This window comes from Salvelinus sp. IW2-2015, linkage group LG26, assembly GCF_002910315.2.
Source record: "Salvelinus sp. IW2-2015 linkage group LG26, ASM291031v2, whole genome shotgun sequence".
Taxonomy (NCBI): Eukaryota; Metazoa; Chordata; class Actinopteri; order Salmoniformes; family Salmonidae; genus Salvelinus; species Salvelinus sp. IW2-2015.
Genome location: NC_036866.1, coordinates 40,650,164 through 40,674,302, shown reverse-complemented (window position 1 = coordinate 40,674,302; position 24,139 = coordinate 40,650,164). Strand labels below are relative to the sequence as shown.

Below are 24,139 nucleotides of genomic sequence, written 5' to 3'. Positions count from 1 at the left end.
TACCTAGACAGCATATCTGATGCTGCTTTGTGTGCTGGTGCAGTGGAGCTGTGGGTATGAGGTGTGTGGGTCTGAGCGGGGGCTGGTGACCCATGGGGAGTATGTCCAGGCTGGTTGCTGTGCTCTGGGTGATGAGAGGCCTGCTGCTTCAAGACCTTCTGCTGCTGCTGCTTGTAGCGGGACAAGCTGAAGAACAGGCCCAGGATGGTCTTCAGGTTCCCATTAAGGATCTCTGCAATAGGAGGAGAGACAGAGAGGTTGGTATCTTTGGTATCGTTTCCTCTTCACAGTCGGATCTAACGTGGAGTTATTCATTAGATGCTCTAGATGAGAAGTCGATATGAGGGAGAGTGTCTGGTAGATAGCGGCAGTTTGACGTACCTTCTGCACAGAGTCCCTGGATGTTCACCCCTTTAGCTGCCAGGAATCCTAGGCAGGTATTGATGTTCTCAATCTGGGGGAGAGGGGAGAGGAGAGAGGAGGGCATGGTACTTTGTCAGTACAGATAAAGCAGAGTCATCAATTAACAAATTGTCACGCCCTGGCCTTAGTTATCTTTGTTTTCTTTATTATTTTGGTTAGGTCAGGGTGTGACATGGGGGATTTATGTCTCTAGTCTAGGGGTTTTGTATGTTTATGGGGTGTTTTCTAGTCTAGGTGTTTGTATGTCTATGGTTGCCTAGATTGGTTCTCAATTAGAGGCAGCTGTTTATCATTGTCTCTGATTGGGAACCATATTTAGGCAGCCATATTCTTTAGGGATTTCGTGGGTTATTGTCTATGTATTTGTTGCTTGTGTCTGCTCTTTATATATATATATATATATATATATATATAGAGCTTCACGTTCGTTTTGTTGTTTTGATTAGTTTGTTTAAATGTTCTTCGTTTCGTGTTAAATAAATAGAAGAATGTATTCGTATCACGCTGCGCCTTGGTCCTCCTCTCTTCCTCCATACAACGAACGTGACACAAATATTTCACCCATAAGGTAATATTAGGCTTAATGTTTGTCTGCGATGTAGGAAAACCTCAGTCAAATCGAGAACCATATGGTCCTCTGTGGATTATAACCAACCACTAATGATGCAAGGTAAAATAATTCTGTATAATCCACAAGCAGAAATCATCCTTCAGGCAGTTCAAACATAGTAGTAAAGGAGTAGAACTAGACTAGCATACAGGCCACAATGAAATGATTAACCTRTCTTAATTCAGACTTTACCACAGATCTTTTCATGCAATTCACAATCACCCATTAGTAAGAGCAGGGAAGTTTCCCAACAACTAAAGCAACGTGTTTCTGATGGAAATCTAAATGTGTTCCCAACCATTACTCTAAACTCCAGGAAGTTCACTTTGAGGGAGCGCAGATTACTGAAAGACTTCCATTCATAGAGCTACTCCTTATTTTAATAATATTTTCCCAATTTCTGGCCCGCCACAAGAGAAAAAATGTTGTATAACAWTGGGATCTGTCATTTAATGTGTAGGGGAGCTGGTGCTGGTGGGTGAGCCAGGGTGAGTCAGCTAGCGTGAGAGGAGAGCGAGATATATTAGACTGAGGGAGGTGGTCCAAGCTTGTAGGAGTGAAATAAGGTCAGAGAAAGAGAATGAGCTGCAAAATTGAAAGCAAGGGAGATATCTAATAATATTGAAGGTCCAATACAGCAGTTTTTATCTGAACATCAAGTKATTTCTGSGTAACAATTAAGRACCTTWCTATCATAGTTTTTKATTCAAATGGTCAAAAAATAAACAAAAGTAGCTTTTAAGCAAAGAGCAATTACTCAAGCAAGATTTTGCTAGGTCTGCCTYGTCTGAGTAAGGGCGGGAAATCTGAAAACGAGCTTTTATTGGAAGAGATGTTTGGTCTCTTTCTTATTGGTCTATTAACTCATTTACCGCCTTGTGATGTCTCCCGGCAGGCTAAATCTCCATCCCACCGAAATTTCAGCCTGTCATTTCAAACAACTCTTACACTAAAAGGGCATTATCAAAACGGTCACAATTTCACAGTATTATTTTAACTTCAAAGTGTAGAAATATATATAAAACACAGGAGAATCAGGTTTTTGACTGKACTGGGCCTTTAAACTAATTATCTTGGATTATCGTACAACCAAAATAGAGGCTACTAGAGTATGTCGAGCYCGATAACAACAATAACGAAGTGAACGGATGTTTAACCCATGGATCCATGGATAAGTATTTGGGCACAGACAAGACTGGTTCAATCCCAAAATAGGCAAGGGAGGTTGTTTGGGGTGTCAGCGGGACACCAGTCTATTTAATGCRTCCCCACAGCCTCCCTAACGTGTTAGTAGGGCATCACTAGAAAGGCCGTTCTCTTACAGGAAACAGTGAGGAAAGAAGCACATGCCACCAAGGGTCTTCACTCAGCGTCAGGATTTCAGATTTGGGACGGATCAATCCGGTTGTGTTCGCACAATAATCACACATGCGATAACACATTATCCGTACTATGAAGTACTGTTAGGCTTACGCCTCCCTGTTATCACTGTTTTAGGGGCCGGAGGATCGGTTCCCTTATGTTACAGAATAAACACAACACTCACCATCTGAGTCCGGCTCTTCGGGTAGCCATTGATGTCTTCTATCTTCTCATTCGCTYGAAAATAATGGATGAAAAGAGAGAGAGAGCAAGAAAAGAAAGAGGCTATTGAACGATGAAGTAACACATCCTTCTTGGGACTTTCCCCTGCYCAACGACAAGTCAATTGAAGACGCCTGTACGGTACCTATCCAAAAGCAGTAATAACTTACGCTAACCATGGGAAGCAGCCGGGTTTTGCACCTGATGCCATCCTCAGTCAAATACCACCGCTATGATCCTCATTTAGCCTCCGCTAACCACACTGCCTCTATTCACCCCACTTAAATAGAATGTACAGTGCAGACACACAGGAAATAATGACAGGCTTGGCTGCTCAACCTGTCATCCACCCTTGGAGGCTAAAAGCAGAGCTGGAATCTCAAATTGCTGAATTTCAGAGCAGGAAAGACTGATTTTAAAGACCCTCCTGACCTAAAGATCCCACCTAACCTCTCCACATTAGAGACCGTAGAGGCCACTGAGGAAGGCCAGAGAAGAGACAGGCAAGAGGCCACTGAGGAAGGCCAGAGAAGAGAGAGGCAAGAGGCCACTGAGTTGGAGGCCAGAGAAGAGAGAAGCACTGTGACATATCATACTCATCACATCACACTAATATTAGGCGATATAATATGATAAACATGCAAAAAGTTTGTTCTTGTCATTGCATTGCAATGGAAAGCCAATACGAACCGCATAGTGATTACGTGGAAGCATTCCAATTGATCTGCTGATAAATTCAAAGTTACCAATAGAATGCCAGGCAAGTCCTTACCGACAACCTGTATGATCTCAGCCAATAGCACTCCATCTGTAACATCCTGCTGCAAGTCCTTTATCAGTCGCTTACGGCCCGACTTCACCAGGTAATGGTTGGCCCAGTCTGTGTAAATCTGCCCAACAACAAAACACATAGAAACACAATTGACAAATTAGAAATACAATCAATTCACTTAATACCAGACCATTACTGGTTAATACAGGCAAAGCAATAGCCTGTGGATAACACCTTTCAAACACCTTTCAGAACACACTCGCTTTTCAAGGCTTTGATACTCACATTCCTCCAGAAATCAGGCCACTGAGCACAATGTAAGTTCTGCTCTGGGAGTGAGAAATCATGTCTTTCAAAGWGTAGGAAGTGTGACATCACGTATTAAGACAGAAACTCACTGGCTGAGAGCACCGGTGTGTGGTGTCTGTAATCTGAGGAGCTTTGCTCATAATTGGATGTTTACTGCTGCTGCATTTTAACATCTCAGTCATTTTTTAAGTCTGTCTGATCTGACGGAAAATAGTCTACACTTTTTGCCCCAAACTGTTTATGAGATTATTATGCTTATACTGTAGCTAGATAATACAGATCCACCCAGAGTATACACTCTATGAGAACCAGGGGGATAAGTACTTCACCATGGGGTTAAGAGGAGTTACCAGGGGGTTAAGAGGGAGGCACCAGACGGGTAATCGTCCATGAAAGTGAAACATGAAGAAAGAGCTCAAATCGGGCAGAAAATCTGTGGGTTTGAATGACAAAACTGAACAGGTGATCTAGGATAGGTAGAGTGCTTAATGTGTACAACAGAAAGTAGCCTGGCAGAGAAAGATGGTTTTAAGAAATGTACACCTTTCAAGGTACTATAAAGACATTACAAAAGGCTAAGAGGACAARACAGCTTGCTATTCTGTTTCCTGCATGGTGTTTCGCTCATCTGTTTCTGGTGGATTTGCATGAAAAAAAAGAGTGCTGAGTTTGACACTAAAACCTCAGGCTGTCTCCTATAGATAAAGCTATGACTTACACTATGGAACAAAACRGGAAGCTTATAACAAATCCCGCTATACCCTCCAATGAACTATCAAACAGGCAAAGCCTCAATACAGGACTAAGATCGAATCATACTACACCGGCTCTAATGCTCGTCAGATGTGGCAGGGCTCGCAAACCATTACAGACCACAAAGGGAAGCACATCCGAGAGCTGCCCAGTGACACGAGCCTACCAGACGAGCTAAACTACTTCTATGCTCGCTTCGAGGCAAATAACACTGAAACATGCATGAGAGKACCAGCTGTTCCGAAAGACTGTGTGATCACGCTCTCCGCAGACGATGTGAGTAAGACCTTTAAACAGGTCAACATTCACAAGACCGCAGGGCCAGACGGATTACCAGGACGTGTACTGCGAGCATGCGCGGACCAACTGGCAAGTGTCTTCACTGACATTTTCAACCTCTCCCTGTCCGAGTCTGTAATACCAATATGTTTTAAGCAGACCACCATAGTGCCTGTGCCCAAGAACATTAAGGTAACCTGCCTAAATGACTACCGACCCATAGCACTCACGTCTGTAGCCATGAAGTGTTTTGAAAGGCTGGTCATGGCTCACATCAACACCATTATCCCAGAAACCCTAGACACACTCCATTTTGCATACCGCCCCAACAGATCCACAGATGACGCAATTTATATTGCACTCCACACTGCCCTTTCCCACCTGGACAAAAGGAACACCTATGTAAGAATGCTATTCATTGACTACAGCTCAGCGTTCAACACCATAGTGCCCTCAAAGCTCATCACTAAGCTAAGGACCCTGGGACTAAACATCTCCCTCTGCAACTGGATCCTGGACTTCCTGACGGGCCACCCCCAGGTGGTAAGGGTAGGGAACAACACATCCGCCACGCTGCTCCTCAACACAGGGGCCCCTCAGGGGCGCGTTCTCAGTCCCCTCCTGTACTCCCTGTTCACTCATGACTGCACGGCCAGGCACGACTCCAACACCATCATTCAATTTGCAGATGACACAACAGTGGTAGGCCTGATCACTGACAACGACGAGACAGCCTATAGGGAGGAGGTCAGAGACCTGGCCGTGTGGTGCRAGGACAACAACCTCTCCCTTAACGTGATCAAGACAAAGGAGATGATTGTGGACTACAGGAAAAAGAGGGCCGACRATGCCCCCATTCTCATCGATGGGGCTGCAGTGGAGCAGGTTGAGAGCTTCAAGTTACTTGGTGTCCACATCACCAACAAACTAACATGGTCTAAGCACACCAAGACAGTCATGAAGAGGGCCCGACAAAACCTATTCCCCCTCAGCAGACTGAAAAGATTTGGCATGGGTCCTCAGATCCTCAAAAGGTTATACAGCTGCACCATCGAGGGCATCCTGACCGATTGCATCACTGCCTGGTATTGCAACTGCTCGGCCTCTGACCGCAAGGCACTAAAGGTAGTGCGAACGGCCCAGTTCATCGCTGGGGCCAAGCCATCCTGCCATCCAGGACCTCTATACCAGGCGGTGTCAGAGGAAGGCGCTAAAAATTGTCAAAGACTCCAGCCACCCTAGTCATAGACTGTTCTCTCTGCTACCGCACGGCAAGCGGTACCGGAGCGCCAAGTCTAGGTCCAAGAGGCTTCTAAACAGCTTCTACCCCCAAGCCATAAGACTCCTGAACATCTAATCAAATGGCTACCCAGACTATTTGCATTGCTCCACCCCCTTCTTTACACTGCTGCTACTCTCTGTTGTTGTCATCTATGCATAGTCACTTCAATAACTCAAACTACATGTACATACTACCTCAACTAACCGATGCCCCCGCACATTGACTCTGTACCGGTACCCACCTGTATATAGTCTCGCTATTGTGGTTTTACTGCTGCTCTTTAATTACTTGTTACTTTTATCTCTTATTCTTGTCCGTATTTTTTAAAACTGCATTGTTGGTTGGGGGCTCGTAAGTAAGCATTTCACTGTAAGGTCTACACCTGTTGTATGCGGCGCAAGTGACTAATACAATTTGATTTGAACAGCCATTTATATCCTATAGCTAGCTACCACTGAAAACAAAAGGCTCAGGGCTTAAGTTACCTCTCCAACCAGACAGAGAAGAGGTGTGTAGATCATAGACTTAGACATTACATCATTGTATCTGTCCCATTATGGTGTCTGTGAGTAGTACATTTTATTAATCTACTACTTCCATGAGTTGGCAAACAAACTGAAAAGGCGAATACTGCCACTGGGAGTGTGTTGTAAAGCCAAGGTGGGCGATTTACTGCCACCTGCAGTTATGAAATGTTTGRTCGCGAGTATAATTCATTGACTGATCCCTCCCGATGACCTGGACGGAATTATATGATCTTTCTTTACCCATAGGAAGTCCCACCCAGTTAACTACTTCAGAATGCTGAAAGTCCTCAATGGCGCTGCCCATACTGAAACTAGCTTTTGGGCACTAGAGTCCTCCATCTATCGCTATGGTGTAGATCCTCTTTCTTACATCTCACAGCATACGGACGCTGTGTGAGCCAAGAAACACCAACCACAAAGTGCGACAGACAGTGAGAATATTCTTGATATAAGATTGAATGAGGCGAGCGCCGCTTTCACTCGCTTTTCAAAATGATGGTTGCTAAAGACAGAGTGGACATAGACCAGAACTGGACACTGTTTGAAGCCATACCTGGACATACGCTAGTAGGTCTGACAGAAAGCCAGTGAACTACAGTCATATATCAATGTTTGTCCACCATCCAGCTGGGGTGTCCATTAGTAAGCATTAGTCATGTCTAACACCGTCATTGTGTAAAAAAATATCAAGAGGCACCTACTGTCCATCACAGTTCTACATCCCCAGTAGCTTGACTTTCTGTTTGGATTTTATTTTATTTGATCTCTTTTGCGTCTAGTTTTTATTTGATGATTTGTTTGTTTGTCCACACTGCTGAATATGATTTATGGTCATTAGGTGGAGGCTACTCGACAAGCCCTTTTGTGCTTTTACCCTCCTGCATGTAGCGGTTTAGGTTTTTTAACTGTTACAAACTGTCTCTCTATTTATGCCAATTAAAATAAACTAAACCTGTCTAAACTATGGTCCACCAGCTCCCTCGTCTATATCCTGTCCTGTCCAGGTGGGAAAAGCCAACACTAGGGGGCAGTGTGTGTGTGTGTGTGTGTGGCCAGTGTATCCCATGTGTGTCAGTGGACCAGAGGTAATCTATTCTAACACATCATGTTACTGTTCCCCCCTCCTCCTCTTCCTCCCTCAAAGCCACTGTATTTCATTATTAATGTCCTACACACACACACGAATGCATGCACACGCACTCACACACGAATAACTTATTCAGAATTAGGCTGCATTTGATCCTGCTTTTTTTGCTCGTAGTATTGCAGAGAGCAACCGAGCACTACTCCACCCAACCAAACCTTATGCATTACGCACCACCTCAGACCATTGGTGGTGTTCATGTAATCCTCATATAAATAAACACGTAACCATCCTGGTGGAATGGAACCCTGCCTGTGGTGGTGTTCGGCTGGAAGTCAGTGCAGACCAGCTGGATGTGTGTTTACTGCAGAAGAAGGCTGTGGTGGTGTCTTAAAGGGATTCTCTCTTCCTGGTAGGACCAAACGAGATGTTGCAGACACCCACCCCCCCACGCACAGTAGGCCTGCTAATCTCATGAAACTCATGCCGCCAGCAGCAGGTGTTGCCGAGTAGCAAATAACTACCAGCTATCTTCACTATTGTCATGTACTGTATCAATGTAGCTGATAAATCACYTTTTAGATGGAAGAGAAGCTGTGTATATTCTCATTTGGTAGAGAGAGTGCAGGTAATCAGCAGTAAGATTCACTGTGATCTTCTTCACTAACGTGCTGAGACTGTATCAAGGAATCACTKATCTTGTCTGGTTCACTGAGCATACAGTGTTCATTGTGAACATATTGTGCTTCCAGTCACAAAATATCMGGGATCTCAAGACGGAGATCTGGTAGTCGCTTCTCCAAACTTTCACAATATGTAAAACAAACACACCCCAATCCCACTGGGCACACACTGGTTGAATCAATGACGTGGAACCAACGTTGAATTGACGTCTGTACCACACTGGCTAACTCTTCATGATTCCATAATGTACCAATCCCAGAAAGAGGTATTTTCTTTCTAATCTTTCACCATATGTCCCCCCTTAGGGTACGCCAACAAAATAAAAAGGAAATATGAAATACGACAATATTATTCTATGCTTGTGTGTTCCCGTTTCCTCTCCAGTGGGCCCCCTGGCCCCCCAGCTCCATGAACTCTGTAGCCGGGCTGCAGTGTGGAGCACACTGAGCCACAGCACAGTACTGCCACTCCAAATAGAGCGCTGGAGAAACCCCCCTGACCGCTGTTCACTCTCACTGCGTAATGATAGGCTATGCAGTCATCTTTCATCCTCCCCACCACATGAAGCAGAACATCAGCTCCTGCTGCCTGCCTGGGACAGCAGGCTACAGGATAGGCCAAATTCACACAGGCTACATATAGGCTCTACATGGCCAGGCCAGCAATATAGACACAAGACCGGCACTCCTGGACTATAATCTATAGTCACTTTCAGTTGAACTATAATCTTTGTACAGTTCTGCAAATATATGAATATAAAGGCATATGCAGACATCAGCCAGACCAGGTGTGTAGAGCTCTTAAAGCCCATCTGCCTGCCACACAGGCCAACATAAGGGGGTACTATTCTCACACCAGAAACTGCCATGAGGCCAAACCCTGCTGTTGTATTCTGTTCTCACTGCAAACCMTAGTCTTTTCAAATGTCCCTGTGAGAAAGTAACTAAGGTACGTCGAAGAGAATTAGATATCTATTGAAATGAATGCTTACAATACAGAAGATTTCAAACAAACACTTCCTTTCATGGGGCTCCCGAGTGGCGCAGCGGTTCTCAGGCACTGCATCTCAGTGCAAGAGTTGCCACTACAGTCCCTGGTTCGAATCCAGGCTGTATCATATCTGGCTCGGGATTGGGAGTCCAGTTTGAGCGGTGCGCAATTGGCCCAGCGTCGGCCGGGTTAGGCAGTCAATGTAAATAAGAATTTGTTCTAAACTGACTTGCCTAGTTAAATACAATACAAACTCCACATAGTAGTGACAGTGAAGACCAGGGAGGAGTCGTTGTTCTCTATGTGCACCGCTGAATGACCATCTGAAAAGAGTATTAACTCCTCCTCTTCATTGCCTTAAACAACATGCGACTAATGCTTTAACCTGTGACATATGTTTACATTACTTACCACACACACACGCCATTCATCATTACGTGCCCTAGACACATTAGCCTGCATCTCTCCTATACACACAGCAGCMGCAAACGCCGATAGTGTTCGCTGTCCAACTACGCATGCTGAACAGGTGCAGAGAGCCTATATTTTATCCCAGTTCACTCCAGGTTTTGTCCTTTAGTCTTTTCAGTACGTAACATATATGAGATTGAGAAGAACAGTGCTCTGACCTGAGGGTCCTCTCGGTCTTCACTCTCTGTGGTGGAGAGGCTTCTGTTGGGGGTGGGGGTCGTCTCCACCTTTCCCTGGCCCTCTCCCTGCCGGTAAAGGGCTTTCAGGGGGCTGTGTCTGAGGTGGCTGGCCCTGTGAGGGCTGGAGGTCCTGGACCTGGCAGGGTTCTGTTTCTGAGGGATGGGCAGGGCGCTGTGCACCGGTTTGGGTAGTCCTGACTTCATCTTAGAGGCGACCAGAATGGCCGGCATCTTCCACTCGTCTCAGAAACCTCTCCACACACTCACACACATACAAGCACTCTGTGACTCTCCATCTCTCTCTCTCCGCTGCTTTCTAAGAAGGTTGGCCAAAAGCAGCCGTACTCTCACACAGAAGCTCCACAGCTGGGGTAGCTCAGCCTACATATAGACATGTACAGCAGGAGGATCTTTGTGGTACACACAAACTCACACAAACTCACACACACACACAGACAGTCCAAAAGTAAACCTTTGGAAACGGCTCTGGATGCGACGCTCGGAAAGATCAGAGCTCTGTTTGTCCAGGCAGGCAGCAGAAGTGTCTTAGAGACTCTAATGACTAAACACCATTGGGTGGCAGCCTGGAGGGACGTACAGTAGTATCCTCCTCCTCCTTCCTCAGCTTGTCAAGTAGTCTGTCTCTCTCTCTCTCTCTCTCTCTCTCTCTCTCTCTCTCTCTCTCTACACTGATACTGTGAAGTGGGAGAGGAGCCCGATTCTAATTGGCCCAGTGTTGCTGTATAAAAGAGAGTAGGGTTTCTGGGTTCTGCTGATCTCTGCAGGAGGGGAGGGGCTCCAGTTCTGATGCCCTCTCCCTGGGTTTTATATTATGCTCCCCACAGCTTTGAACTCAACTGTAAACTCCACAGTGCCAGAACAATTTGGATGTGCATAGCGATGAATATGACGTTATCAAGTGCTTTCCTATGTTCTTTGTAATTCTGTACGGTTGATTCTCAGTGTCATGTAAACTTTCAGTCAGCAGACAGACTGGGGGATGTGTTATTATTCAGAGCCAGCCCCGGCAGAAGCTTTGTGAGGTTTCAAATAGTGCTGCAGCCAGCAGTTCCTCCAGCCGGTGGATTGAACCCTGTAATCCCTATGGGTCTAAGTCAAACAGAACTCTCTCTAACTCTGTGTTTCAAAACAAACCATCCATAGGCTAAYGTTTTTCATTCTCCTCTCAAAGGACCGTCTATCCCCCTTGCCTGTGAAAGCAAATCAAAGGTCATACAATCTGGAGAAACCACAGGCTAATCGATAATCCACTGGACAATCTGGTTACCCAGAAACACTCTTTTCACACCACTTTGATAACCAAAATGACCTTTTCATCGCAYGTTAGGAGAACTTARGCAGCAGGTGAGGATGAATAACATAGCAGGTTAGGAGTCTGAGGTTAAGGTTAGGGTTAGCAAAAACGCCCTCCTAACCTGCCACGACAATCACTTTGCATCGAGGTGGCGTGAAAAGGGTCGGTCGCAGTCAACCAACCCTCCACTCTCATTCACTGTCATCTGTTTTCTGTACAGACCTAGCTAGTTTGCCTTTGTTTCTATCCTACACACCTGCGGAATTGATTGAATAGTTCACGTGTATTATAGAAATGCATGTGCTTCAGAGGTCTACGTGTGCCTGTTACTACAGTGRTGATGAGCCTGATCCCCATTCTGTGTATGTGTTTGTGTTCGTGCCGACTAAAACGTTCACCTCACTGYTCACCCGGGTGGCACGGTGACCCCGCTGTGTTGTGTCTTCTCTGATAGGGTCATAGAGAGGTCTTTTTTTCCAAATACTGTGCGGCGAAGACGCGCTAAGCACGTCTTTCTCCACTAAGGCGCACCTTCATTGTTTTCACGGCGTGAATTGTTTGTCAATGTTTATGAATTCCCCACCAAGTATCAGAAGTATCACCAGCAGTAAACGTAGGCTACCGTCTTTACCATTTCCTCATTAATCAAATATTTTTGGTTACGGTCATTTCTATTCATTCAATGTACAGTACTAGTCCAAAGTTTGGACACACCTACTCATTCATGGGTTTTTCTTTATTTTTACTATTTTCTACATTGTAGAATAATAGTGAAGACATCAAAACTATGAAAACTATGAAATAACACATATGGAATCATGTAGTAACCAAAAAAAAGTGTTAAACACACGTCAAATATATTTGACATTTTAGATTCTTCAAAGTAACCACCCTTGGCCTTGATGACTGTCACGCCCTGTTCTGTTTCAGTCCTTGTGCTTGTCTCCACCCCCTCCAGGTGTCACTTATTATCCCCGGTGTATTTATCTCTGTGTTTCCTGTCACTCCGTGCCAGTTCGTCTTGTTTGTCAAGTCAACCAGCGTTTTTGTGTCTCAGCTCCTGGTTTTCCCAGCCCGCCTGCCTTACCACTCTGCCTGTCCTGACTCTGAGCCCGCCTGCCTTACCACTCTGCCTGTCCTGACTCTGAGCCCGCCTGCCTTACCACTCTGCCTGTCCTGACTCTGAGCCCGCCTGCCTTACCACTCTGCCTACCCCTGACCTCGAGCCTGCCTATCGTCTTGTACCGTTTGAACTCTGACCTGGTTACTGAACCCTCGCCTGTCCTGACCTGCCTTTTGCCTACCCCTTTTGCTATAATAAATATCGGAGCTCAACCATCTGCCTCCTGTGTCTGCATTTGGGTCTCGCCTTGCGCCATTATAGATGGCAGATTTGCACACTCTTGACATTCTCTCAAGTTTGGATGTCTTCACTATTATTCTACAATGTAGAAAATAGTCCAAATAAAGAAAAACCCTTGAACGAGTAGTCCAAACTTTTGACTGCTACTGTATTAATYGTACCGTTCTCATTCTCACAGTGGACACGTTGTTTGGAAAGCTCACAAACTGCCCAACACTTGTGATAATAAAGCTGTGATTTCTTGAATTATGTTTACCAGTTTTATGTACATTTCTTCCTTGTATTTCGTTTGGAGCACATGTCTGGTTTCTCCATCTTGTCACTGTTGTGTGAACACGTGCGCTTGAGTGAGCGCAGATGCACCCGGCCTGCGTTCGTTCCCTATCGCTAGGAAGCTCTCCTATCACAGCACGATCAGCTCCCTGACAAATCACATGGTAATCAAGCACAAAGAAACTTTCTCAGAGGGMAACAAGCAGCAGCAATCTTGCGTCACATCTTTTGGCACTGCAAAAGCGCCGCTGTGACCCCACCAGAGCCGAACAGGTAACACCGCTCATTACGACTTCAATGAATGTTTTTTTTTATTGCCTGAATATGTATGGCGCAATTTGATTTCAGATTATATTTAATTACTTAACCTACCTTTCCATAGTCATTTTGATTCCTAACATAAGGCTTCTACAAGCACGCACCACCGCTAAGGTTACTGGCATTTTTAAGTTTGTGTCCCCCTATATTTAATAACCAGTTGATATTACGGTTTCAATAAATGAATCTTAATGGCACTCGTTTTTTTAATTGACTGAATATACAGTATATGGGGCAAAATAGAAATGAMGATTTGTTATCTGTAATGTTTATGATAAATTGAGGGCTGTTGTTCTTTTTTTCTCCAGTACGGGCCAGGTGCTCAACATGTTTTCTTTTCTTCATTCGAGAACTAGAAAAAATAATAATGTGAGTACTTCAACAGTCAACAAAATGTCAAATGCCCATCCCTAGTCATTCAGGTGTGGTCTAACTGTGTCGTTGCCGGGGACCACTGAGACTTGCTACAGATGAGAAATCAAGGGCTGATTMTTCATAAAAGCACACCGGAGTGACTTATTCCATCCTTTAGAGAGAGAAKGAGAACGAGTGAGAGGAAGAGAGAAATGAGCATATTCTAGATGGTCTCTGGGCACCTGCTCAAATCTAACCAACGTACTGTACTGGCTGGGTCAGTCCCATTGGGTTGCTGGGCTGGTGATAACAATGGGAGCTAAAGACAACATGACATCAGAAGGGTTTTTACCTGAACCCTGTCACTCATTTATATCGCCACCACACCGACTCAGTCACCTCAGTCCTGCCAGCCAATGAGTCAAGAGTAACCAGGTGAGTTCTACCAAACCACCAATCGGACACTTCGCTGTGAGTGTGCACAATTGCCAAAATCCTTCGTATGCAGCTGAGAGCTGAATGAACTAGCTGAATGAGTACATACGCGTGTGACTGTCTGCACGAGCGTGTGTGTGTGTGTGTAACTGTGGCTGTCTGCACGAGCGTGTGTGTGCGTGTAACTGTGGCTGTCTGGGGATGTGTTTAACCTGTGATTCAGTGCAGAGGAAGCCCTACTGACCTCTCTGACGTGACAGCAGCACTATCACCCTGGCTGTATCCTGTCCTGAGTGGGGGCCGCACAGCAGATAGGGTGGGTGCCTACTGAATGAGTGCCTACAGGGTGGTGACGCTGCCGCGCCACCCTGGCCACCCTCCTCCCCTTCTGCTTTCTGGATCACAGCAGCACGTTCCGCCGATAAAACAGACACATATCGTCCTCTGGTGATGATACGCAGACAGAGGCCCAAATGAACATTTAGCGATGCCAGCGGCAATTAACAGACCAAGACTAGATATGGAGGACAACAAGCCSTAAAAGGTACAGTGCAATACATTTCTATGTTAAGCAAACAGGCTGCCGCTTTATAAAACCGTAAAATTAATTACGAAGAGGGGAGATCAAATCGACTCTGTGGATGTGGTGCATTAACCCCTACACACTGGATTTGGCCGCAATTCCACATCCGGATGTAAATAACTCGTTGTTGACAGATGGTTGTAACGTCAACCTCCCTCCGACTATATCAGAGGTCGAAGGTCGCCCCTCAGCCCCAGTCGGTCCCGCTTCCACCATAGCATTTGGGGTTTTAAACGCTGTAAAAAGGCAGCAGACGGCACACTGGCAACACTGTTAATTCCACTTTCATGAAAATCCCATGATTAGATTACAAGATGAGTGCCCAGTCAGCAAATAATCCCCTTAAGGGTTTAGGTGGAAGCAGGGCAGGATGGCGCTACCACCACTGGGTCAGTAAGCCAGGGCTCTCTGTCGCCTCCCCAGCTCAGCTCCTCTCTGATGGGCTTCTATACACCACAGTATAGTCAGACTGCCACTGGCAGGGGGTAATACGAGGAAGTCAGTAYGCTATGTCCATTGGCAATATTTTGGGTTAATGGCGTAATGAAGCAAGAATTTTACCATTGGCCAGCATTTTGTTTTAATTTTTTTTGAAAGTTTTACAGACTATAATAATATGGTGCGTAATTGTTCTGGCACACTGTCGTCTTGGCTGACCAGGCTGCTCAGCTTCAGAAGCTCTTTTACAAAAGGCGCTAGATGAGATCGACGATGTGAAAACCAGACTATATCAATGATCTTCACAGATGAGAGAAAGTAACTGTGAGATGTCTTTTTATGGGAAAGGACGTTTCCAGATCTTGAACCTCGGTCTTTGCTACTCATGGTGGCTAAAGGGCCCGGACTGGGTCAGAGATGGAGACACTCAGACATCCCCTCTTCTCTACCCCACAGGAAAACCCAAGGTACTGAGCTGAGAAGCTGTTGATACATCTGCCTATCAATAACACAGTTTGCTGCTAAACGGATTGATCCGCAGGCCACCATGTCATGCCAAGAGACATATGGTCTCCTTTCAATGAGCCAGTCTMCTGAACCTCCCATCATAAATCCATAGATGCGTCTCAGTGGCTGAAGAGATGTCCAGACTTATTGAGATGAGCRAATATGGCCGTATTTAAGCATCATATTAAACTCAATTAAGGGAGTAAGAGCCCCTAAGTTATYACCAAAGTGACATCCCTATTTCCCAGCATCATATGTACGATATCTGAGTGAGAGTGACTAACGAAATCAATGGGGTGCCCCGCGCTTCCCATCCCTGCTGTAGACAGCGCGTCACCGCCACGCCATTCTGGTTTTAGTCATGTAGCGGAGCTTCCAACGGAGGCACGTGAACAGCAACAACACAGAGGGAGGGGGCTAACAGAGAAAGTTTGGGGCGATTGGTAGAAAGAGAGAGGTGCCAGAGGCAGATATATTAATGTCTTGAATGGATGCTTCGACTGGGCTCAGTAGTGTTATAGGGACGTTCACTGGGCGGGGGCGGGGGGGGGGGGGGGCGGGGGGGGGGGGGGGGGGGGGGGGGGGCACATGGCACACCACCTGTTCTGCATCCTCCACCACCTCAATCCACTTACAGGGCTCACATACTGTATCAACATCACCACCACAACAGTTTTGTTCTATAGTGATAGGGCAGCAACAGACCTGAATGGTAAACAACCGCCACTAGCTGTTGCCTACATGAAGTGGCTTACAGTTACATGTCCAATATTCACATAGTGAGCATCTAATTGCATGTGAGAGTACAACACAGGTGCTATACATGATTCACCAATAACATCAGCTGGATCAGCTGTGGATCAGACTTGTTGTTGTCTTAGGTCTCTCTTCATGTAGTGTTGTGTTGTCTCTCTTGTGGTGTGTGGTGTTTTGTCCTATATAATATATTTATATATTATATATTTTTATCCCAGCCCGTCCCCCTGGAGGCTTTTTGCCTTTTGGTAGGCCGTCATTGTAAATAAGAATTTGTTCTCAACTAGTTAAATAAAGGTTAAATAGAAATTCATAAAATATCAGGAGTCTTGACTGAAAAGATCCAAAACTCAGTAGCTTTTAAACTGCACGGTCTATTCATAATGGAAGCCTTACCCAGGACTATTCATAATGGAAACCTTACCAAGGACTATTCATAATGGAAACCTTACCCAAGGCTATTCATAATGGAAACCTTACCAAGGATATTCATAATGGAAGCCTTACAAGGTCTATTCATAATGGAAACCTTACCCCAGGACTATTCATATGGAAACTTACCCAAGGACTATTCATAATGGAAACCTTACCCAAGGTCTATTCATAATGAAAACTTACCCAAGGTCTATTCATAATGGAAACTTTACCCAGGACTATTCATAATGGAAACCTTACCAAAGGTCTATTCAAAATAGGAAACCTTACCCAAGGACTATTCAATGGAACTACCCAAGGTTATTCATAATGGAAACCTTACCAAGGACTATTCAATGGAAACCTTACCCATGACTATTTCATAATGGAAACCTTACCCAAGGACTATTCATAATGGAAACCTTACCCAAGGTCTATTCATAAGGAAACTTCCCAAGGACTATTCATAATGGAACCTTACCAAGCTATTCATAATGGAAACCTTACCAAGTCTATTCATAATGGAAACCTTACCCAAGACTATTCATAATGGAAACCTTACCCAAGGACTATTCATAATGGAAACCTTACCCCAGGAGTATTCATATATGGAAACTTACCCAAGGTCTATTCATAATGGAAACTTACCCAAGGTCTATTCATAATGGAAACCTTACCCCAAGGACTATTCATAATGGAAACCTTACCCAAGACTATTCATAATGGAAACCTTACCAAGGACTATTCATAATGGAAAACCTTACCAAGGTCGTATTCATAATGGAAATTTACCCAAGGACTATTCATAATGGAAACCTTACCCAGGACTATTCATAATGGAAACCTTACCCAGGACTATTCATATGGAAACTTACCCAAGACTATTCATATCAAAAGTTTTATAACAGCAAAACCCTTTGTGATTGACAGCAGACTAACACCCACAGAACAGTGCATCACGGTCGGCATTCTTTCCCTGGCTGGTTCAGGTCAAAGTGGGCAGCCAGGAAAGCTTCAGCAGTGAAGAGTGCTGTCATCCTGTCGATAAAAAAGGGTATATAAATAGTGCTGGGAACAGGAGGGCATTAAGGTGGCGCGAGAGAGGGGGCACAAGGAGAGAGGAAGCAGATGTGTGAAGACCCTTAAGACACTTCTTCTGACCAATGCCAATAGATTAGAGCAGCTATTGCTGGTTCTGGTGAACATCGCAGCTCACAGAGTCTCTCAGACATAAAGAAGCCCTTTGACGAGGATAGCTAGGAGCAAACCTCTAAACAGAAGTTTAATCTTATCAACTTATGATATTGTTATAAATTTGTGACATTGTCAAATACCTTGTTACGGTGTCTCTGGTGTGTCTGGTGTTTTAGAAGTACAGTGCATTCTGAAAGTATTCAGACCACTTAGCTTTTTCCACATTGTCCAGTATTCTAAAATGGATTAAATAATTGTTTTCCCTTTTATAAATCTACACACAATACCCTATAATGACAAGCGAAAACAGGTTTTTAGATTTTTTTGAAAATGTGTTAAAAATAAAAACAGATACCTTATTTACATAAGTATTCAGACCCTTTGCTATGAGATCCAAATATTGAGCTCAGGTGCATCCTGTTTCCATTGATCATCCTTGAGATGTTTCTACAACTTCATTGGAGTCCACCTGTGTTAAATTCAATTGATTGGACATGATTTGGAAAGGCCACACCTGTCTGTATAATGTTCCACAGTTGACAGTGCATGTCAGAGCAAAAACCAAGCCATGAGGTCGAAGGAATTGTCCGTAGAGCTCCGAGATAGGATTGTGTTGGAGGCACAGATCTGGGGAAGGGTACCGAAGAATTTCTGCAGATTGAAGGTCCCCAAGAACACAGTGGTCTCCATCATTCTTAAATGGAAGAAGTTTGGAACCACCAAAACTCTTCCTAGAGCTGGTTGCCTGGCCAAACTGTGACATCCGGGGGAGAGGGCCTTGGTCAGGGAGGTGAACAAGAACCCGATGGTTACGCTGACAAAGCTCCTGAGTTCCTCTGTGGAGATGGGAGAACCTTCCAGAAGGACAACCATCTCTGCAGTACTCCACCAATCAGCCCTTTATGGTAGAGTGGCCAGACGGAAGCCACTCCTCAGTAAAAGGCACATGACAGCCGCTTGGAGTTTACCAAAAGGCTCCTAAAGACTCTCAGACATGAGAAACAAGACTCTCTGATCTGATGAAACCAAGATTGAACACTTTGGGCTGATGCCAAGTGTCAGTCTGGAGTAAACTGGCACCATCCCTACGGTAAAGCATGGTGGTGACAGCATCATGCTGTGGGGATGTTTTTCAGCGGCAGGGAACTGGGAGACTAGTCAGGATCGAGGGAAAGATGAACAGAAGCAAATACAAGAGAGATCCTTGATGAAAACCTGCTCCAGAGCGCTCAGGACCTCAGACTGGGGTGAAGGTTCACCTTCCAACAGGACAATGACCCTAAGCACATAGCCAAGACAACGCAGGAGTGACTTCGGGACAAMTCTCTGAATGTCCTTGAGTGGCCCAGCCAGAGCCTGAACTTGAACCCGATCAAACATCACTGGAGAGACCTGAAAATATATTARCCCATCCAACCTGACAGAGCTTGAGAGGATCTGCAGATAAGACTGGGAGAAACTCCCCAAATACAGGTGTGCCAAGCTTGTAGCGTCATACCCAAGCAGATTCGAGGCTGTAATCGCTGTCAAAGGTGCAAATTCTTAACAAATTCTGAGTAAAGGGTCTGAATATTTATGTAAATATAATATTTCAGTTTTAAATGTTTTATAAATTTACAAGAATTTCAAAAAACCTGGTTTTGCTGTGTCATTATAGGGTATTGTGTGTAAATTGATTAGGGGTAAAAAACGATTTAATCCATTTTAGAATAAGGCTGTAATGTAACACAATGTGGAACAAGTCAAGGGGTCTGAATACTTTCCGAATGCACTGTACATCTAAATCATTTGAAGGAAAAAAAGCTTTATCCCACATTTCCATCATTGGACGTATCTACAGGGCATTAGGACTAGTAAGCAGGTTAATAAGGTTACATTGGCAATTCAGATGTTCAGTTGATTGTTAGAGGCCACRGTGAACGCATGAGGTAAAACAAGTCAGCCTTGAATTACGGGATTTCTACGGTTGCCCTAGCGACAGGGCGCATTGCAGACTATTGCCTCAAGTCAGTCAGTACCCTGGACTATGGRATCCATCTACTCCAACATCCGCCCGCCACAGTCACCAGGCCTATTACATCCCACTCTATTAAAAGTAATGACAGGAAACCCACAAAGCAATAACACATCATCACGGATGGACTGACGCCACACAAATCTGAGGATGTCATTACTCATTATGTCACTACTCATTACCAAACAATAACTAAGTAATATATATATATTTAGCTAACTTTATATGTTTGGACTGTGAGGGGACTCTTCTACATGATACCCGAGTGTGGCAGGAAAGGTTCGGGCTGAGTATGCTCTTTAAGTCATTCAGTTGGTCATCAGTTGGACCACAGCTGTGGTTACAAATCAAATCAAATCAAATCCAAACAAGAACATGACCACCAGGACGTACAGAACAGTATATCATGTGCTGAGCGAACGAGACTTAACTACTTCCCCCAATGAAAGTACTCCAGTTGCTACTCCTTCCTTTGCACCGCTGTACTCACACACTGTGGTGAATTGATTCCTGTACTACCCACACGAGCCAAGTGAGGGCAGCATACACTGATTCTTTCTTTGCCACAAGAAATGAGCTACCTTATCAGGCTGGTAACAAGGTTACCCCTTACTGGATAGACAGTAAACTCAATAAAAAATGTATTTGTTTGAATTAAAGGGCCACTTCTCCCACATCATCTCTTCCCCTGAGTCAACCGCTGTTCGTATCTCTATGTTCAATCTCTGTGTTTTAAATGGCTTGATATGTTGACATGTGTGAATAAAAATGACCTCAGTGAAATAATACAAGATAGATTCCTTCTACTACAATTCATCCTGTTGAGGTATTGAGACATGCCTTGTTCTTTATAAGGCTGGGAACCCGTCAATGTCTGTGTGTGAAGTTAACAGGGTAGAACTGAGCTGTTCTGTGGGTTAGATTGTAGCTCCACACAGTGAGAGTGCTGACTGAACACAATAGGTCTCCTTCGCTGCACTGTGTTGAAGGGATCCAATATCACTGTTTAAGTACCAGTAGCTTTACCAGGTTTCCTCAATGACCTTTCTCTCCCTTCATGCCAGTGCTCTAAAACAATTACTTCAAAAATGCGATAATACGACCCTCTAAAACAACTACTTGAATAATGCAATAACACACAATCAAACATTCACACGAACGCAACGTACAGAGACGCTCAAGTAAACTCCGTTTAGCGCACAAATCACTCCATCACGCCGATACACAAACGCAACAATGTACAGTCAGACGGTATTCCTTTTTTTTCTTTCTGTTTAGTGTCTGTAAACCTGGCCAGACCTTGTGGCCCTTCGCAGTCTGTCCAGTCACCTTGTGTGATTGTGGAGTATTGCAGGCGCCTCATCTATTATTTACCGACGCAAAGCCTTGGAGGGAGGAAGCCAGAGAGGGGGGGGGGGGGGGGTCTGCCTTTGAAAAAACATCACCATGGGTGCTCCTTAGTCACACACTTATTTATTTTTAACGGACCTTGGCTCAATCACCCTCACAAAGGATGGAGGGAGGGGAGGGAGAGAGAGAGAGAGAAAGAGAGAGAGAGCGTGCCCTTTCACTACATCCCCTGTTTCCATACATCCCAGACTAGAGCCTCATAGAGAAGGACCATGCACGCTAAGGGTATAATGAAATTCACCACTCTGGTTCCTCTCTCATTCCTTCTTCCTCCCTTTTTCTCTCCCTGTCTAACCAGTCGTTCCCTACCAGCGTTCTGACACAGCTCTGTGATACAGGATTACATGGACAGACTTGACCAGGGTTGATGAGATTACAGCACAACAAAATAGTTGAAATAAAAAGCTTGATGAGTCCTGCATGAGTGCCTCAGCCTGTGAGTTTATGAACCGAGAATTTAAGCCGTTTCCCTTTGGTTATTTCAGTTTGGTAACTCGTTGGTAGCACATAACTGCACAGTGCCAAACTATCATTGATTAACTTGGATGAATGAACCTATTCAAAATAGTCTCTTTTACCAATCTGATTTGAAAAGATGTGCTTGAGATGCAGTCAGCCAAGAGGGCAACTCAGCATTGCATGCCCAGCCATTCCTCCTCATTCATTTGGCAAAAAGGAATATCTATTCAGTCAGACAGCTCAAGAGAGTAGAACTTTCACAGAGAATGGATGTAATACACATAGATTGAGCTTTTCCTGCAAAAGACTGTGTAAGGAACTTTCATAGAACTTGTTAGCAGAACTTCCTCTTCTGTATTTGTGTGCTAAAATGTACGGCTCAGGCCACCAGACATCCCTCAGTTGAGGAACAACAGCAAATAACAGCTCTGGCAACATTTCTACAGACTACAACTACCGGTCAAAAGTTTTAGAACACCTACTCATTCAAGGGTTTTTCTTTATTTGTACTATTTTCTTCATACATAGAATAATAGTGAAGACATAAACTATGAAATAACACATATGGAATCATGTAGTAACCAAAAAAGTTGTAAACAAAAACATATATTTGAGATTCTTCAAATCGCAACCCTTTGCCATGATACTGCTTTGCACCACTATTGGCATTCTCCTCACCCTGCTTCACTTGGAATGCTTTTTCTTTTTAAGTTATGGTCAAACTTTTAAGTTATTAGTTTTGACCATAAGGTCGCTTGTTAAGCTGTAGCCAATGAGAGTTGACCTGGTTAAACGGAAGCCTGGGGTAAAAAGAGAGGGAGGGACGTTGAGAAAAAGGATGGACTTACTTTATGACCGTTGGTGAAGAAAAATTAATAAGAAGACGATAGAAAATTGAACAAAAGCCCATACCTTACGAGTTTTGAGGAAATATACTGATTTTATTTTAAAGAGGTTGTTATAATTTTTGTTAAGAAAGATTACGTAAAGACTGAGCATACCGTCTCATGTGGAGTATTGACAGCCTTGAGGTTTAGCCTAGCATCGTGTGGACATCACGAGAGAGAATTGCTTGGGAAGACTTAACGAATTCAATGTTCCATGGGATATCGGTTTACAGCTTGATAGCTGTGTCTTGCTGTGCTGATCTTGTGAGGAAGCCTGCAAGGAACTGCTTATAACTTCACTGAGGAGATATCTACGAGTAGGAAACGACAACGGTGGGTGCTTTCGGGCTTTATATTTGTGTCGTCATTTCTTTTGAGCTCAACGCTGCGCCAACGGGTTTTAAGCAAGGCTGAATTAACTTTGGACATCGGGTGTGCACGACTCTTGGGGTTATATTTGTATTTATTTGATGCTGGGCTTTTGAAATTAATAATACAATTTTGACCTTATGTATGTTACTGTGGAGTCATTTCTGTTTTCAATATGAATTTAATGTTTATGGAAAGTACTATATCACTTTACAATACAAAAATCTATAATCATTCCCATCTGAAGTTATACCCGATTTGTCATCACCATAAATAGTTATACAATAGGGATTCTTCTTGGAGATGTCCTTCTCACCTAACATCCCATGCTGTTCGAGATACTCTAAGTAAGGTAAATATCGTGAGAGTCCAAATTCGAGCCGGTGGGAGAGGTTTACACTTGAATGTGCTACTTTCCAAGGAGGATGAGAGTCCAGTTGTGTGGTTTGTAGTTATGAGTCAGGGCCATCTTTACACATGCATTATTCTTGAATTGGAATACACTTCACTAGTCCAAAAATGTCCAAAAAGCTGAAGTGCAGTGCAGTGTGACCTGAGACAAAGTCGCTGTATTTGTGTGACACAGCTCGTGGCATTTTGGCCTGCCGTACCTCACACAACCACCAGTCTGCCCTGACTCACATCATCACTACAGCTTTTTTGTCCACAGAGCACAGAGATCACACAGCCCTGGCAGAGAACAGAGGAAAGGAAAGGGAGTAAGGAGAGAAAGGAATGAGGAGTAGAAACAGAATACAAGCACTCTGCTCAGTCGACGCACTAACTGACACCCTTCCAGACGCAGCAGACAGGCACAGAGCGAAGACAGACAGAGACAGACTGACAGGACCAGACAATCGAGAAGAGAGAGAGAGAGAGGGCGGTGAAGTTTGGAACCATAATGGCTCAGAGGACACACCTGAAACGTCACACCACATACTGGCAGTCATGATCCTGATTTCGTCAGAACATAACAAACCCGGTTGTTATCCTCTCTGCAACATCTTACGCTGGGGTCATCCTATACATTTCGCAACAAGACAACTCACTTGTCTCCATCTGCAACTCGACACAGACCTATGTTGAGTGTACCAGAGGCTGGA

General features: G+C 44.4%; 1 protein-coding gene across 4 annotated transcripts in view; it reads right to left on the bottom strand.

Annotated features, from left to right (window-relative positions):
- The window catches only part of LOC111952924 (neuron navigator 2), a 118,338-nt gene extending 107,861 nt beyond the window's left edge, over positions 1-10,477 (bottom strand). For all 4 annotated transcript variants that reach the window (XM_023971941.2, XM_023971944.2, XM_023971943.2 and 1 more), the window contains exons 1-5: positions 9,927-10,477; positions 3,390-3,507; positions 2,580-2,632; positions 382-454; positions 4-232 (exon numbers count right to left, since the gene is read on the bottom strand). In XM_023971941.2, coding sequence (XP_023827709.1) covers positions 4-232; positions 382-454; positions 2,580-2,632; positions 3,390-3,507; positions 9,927-10,178 — 725 coding nt within the window. In that variant the 5' untranslated portion in view covers positions 10,179-10,477. The remainder of the gene's footprint in view (positions 1-3; positions 233-381; positions 455-2,579; positions 2,633-3,389; positions 3,508-9,926) is intronic.
- Between the last annotated feature and the right edge of the window lie 13,662 nt (positions 10,478-24,139).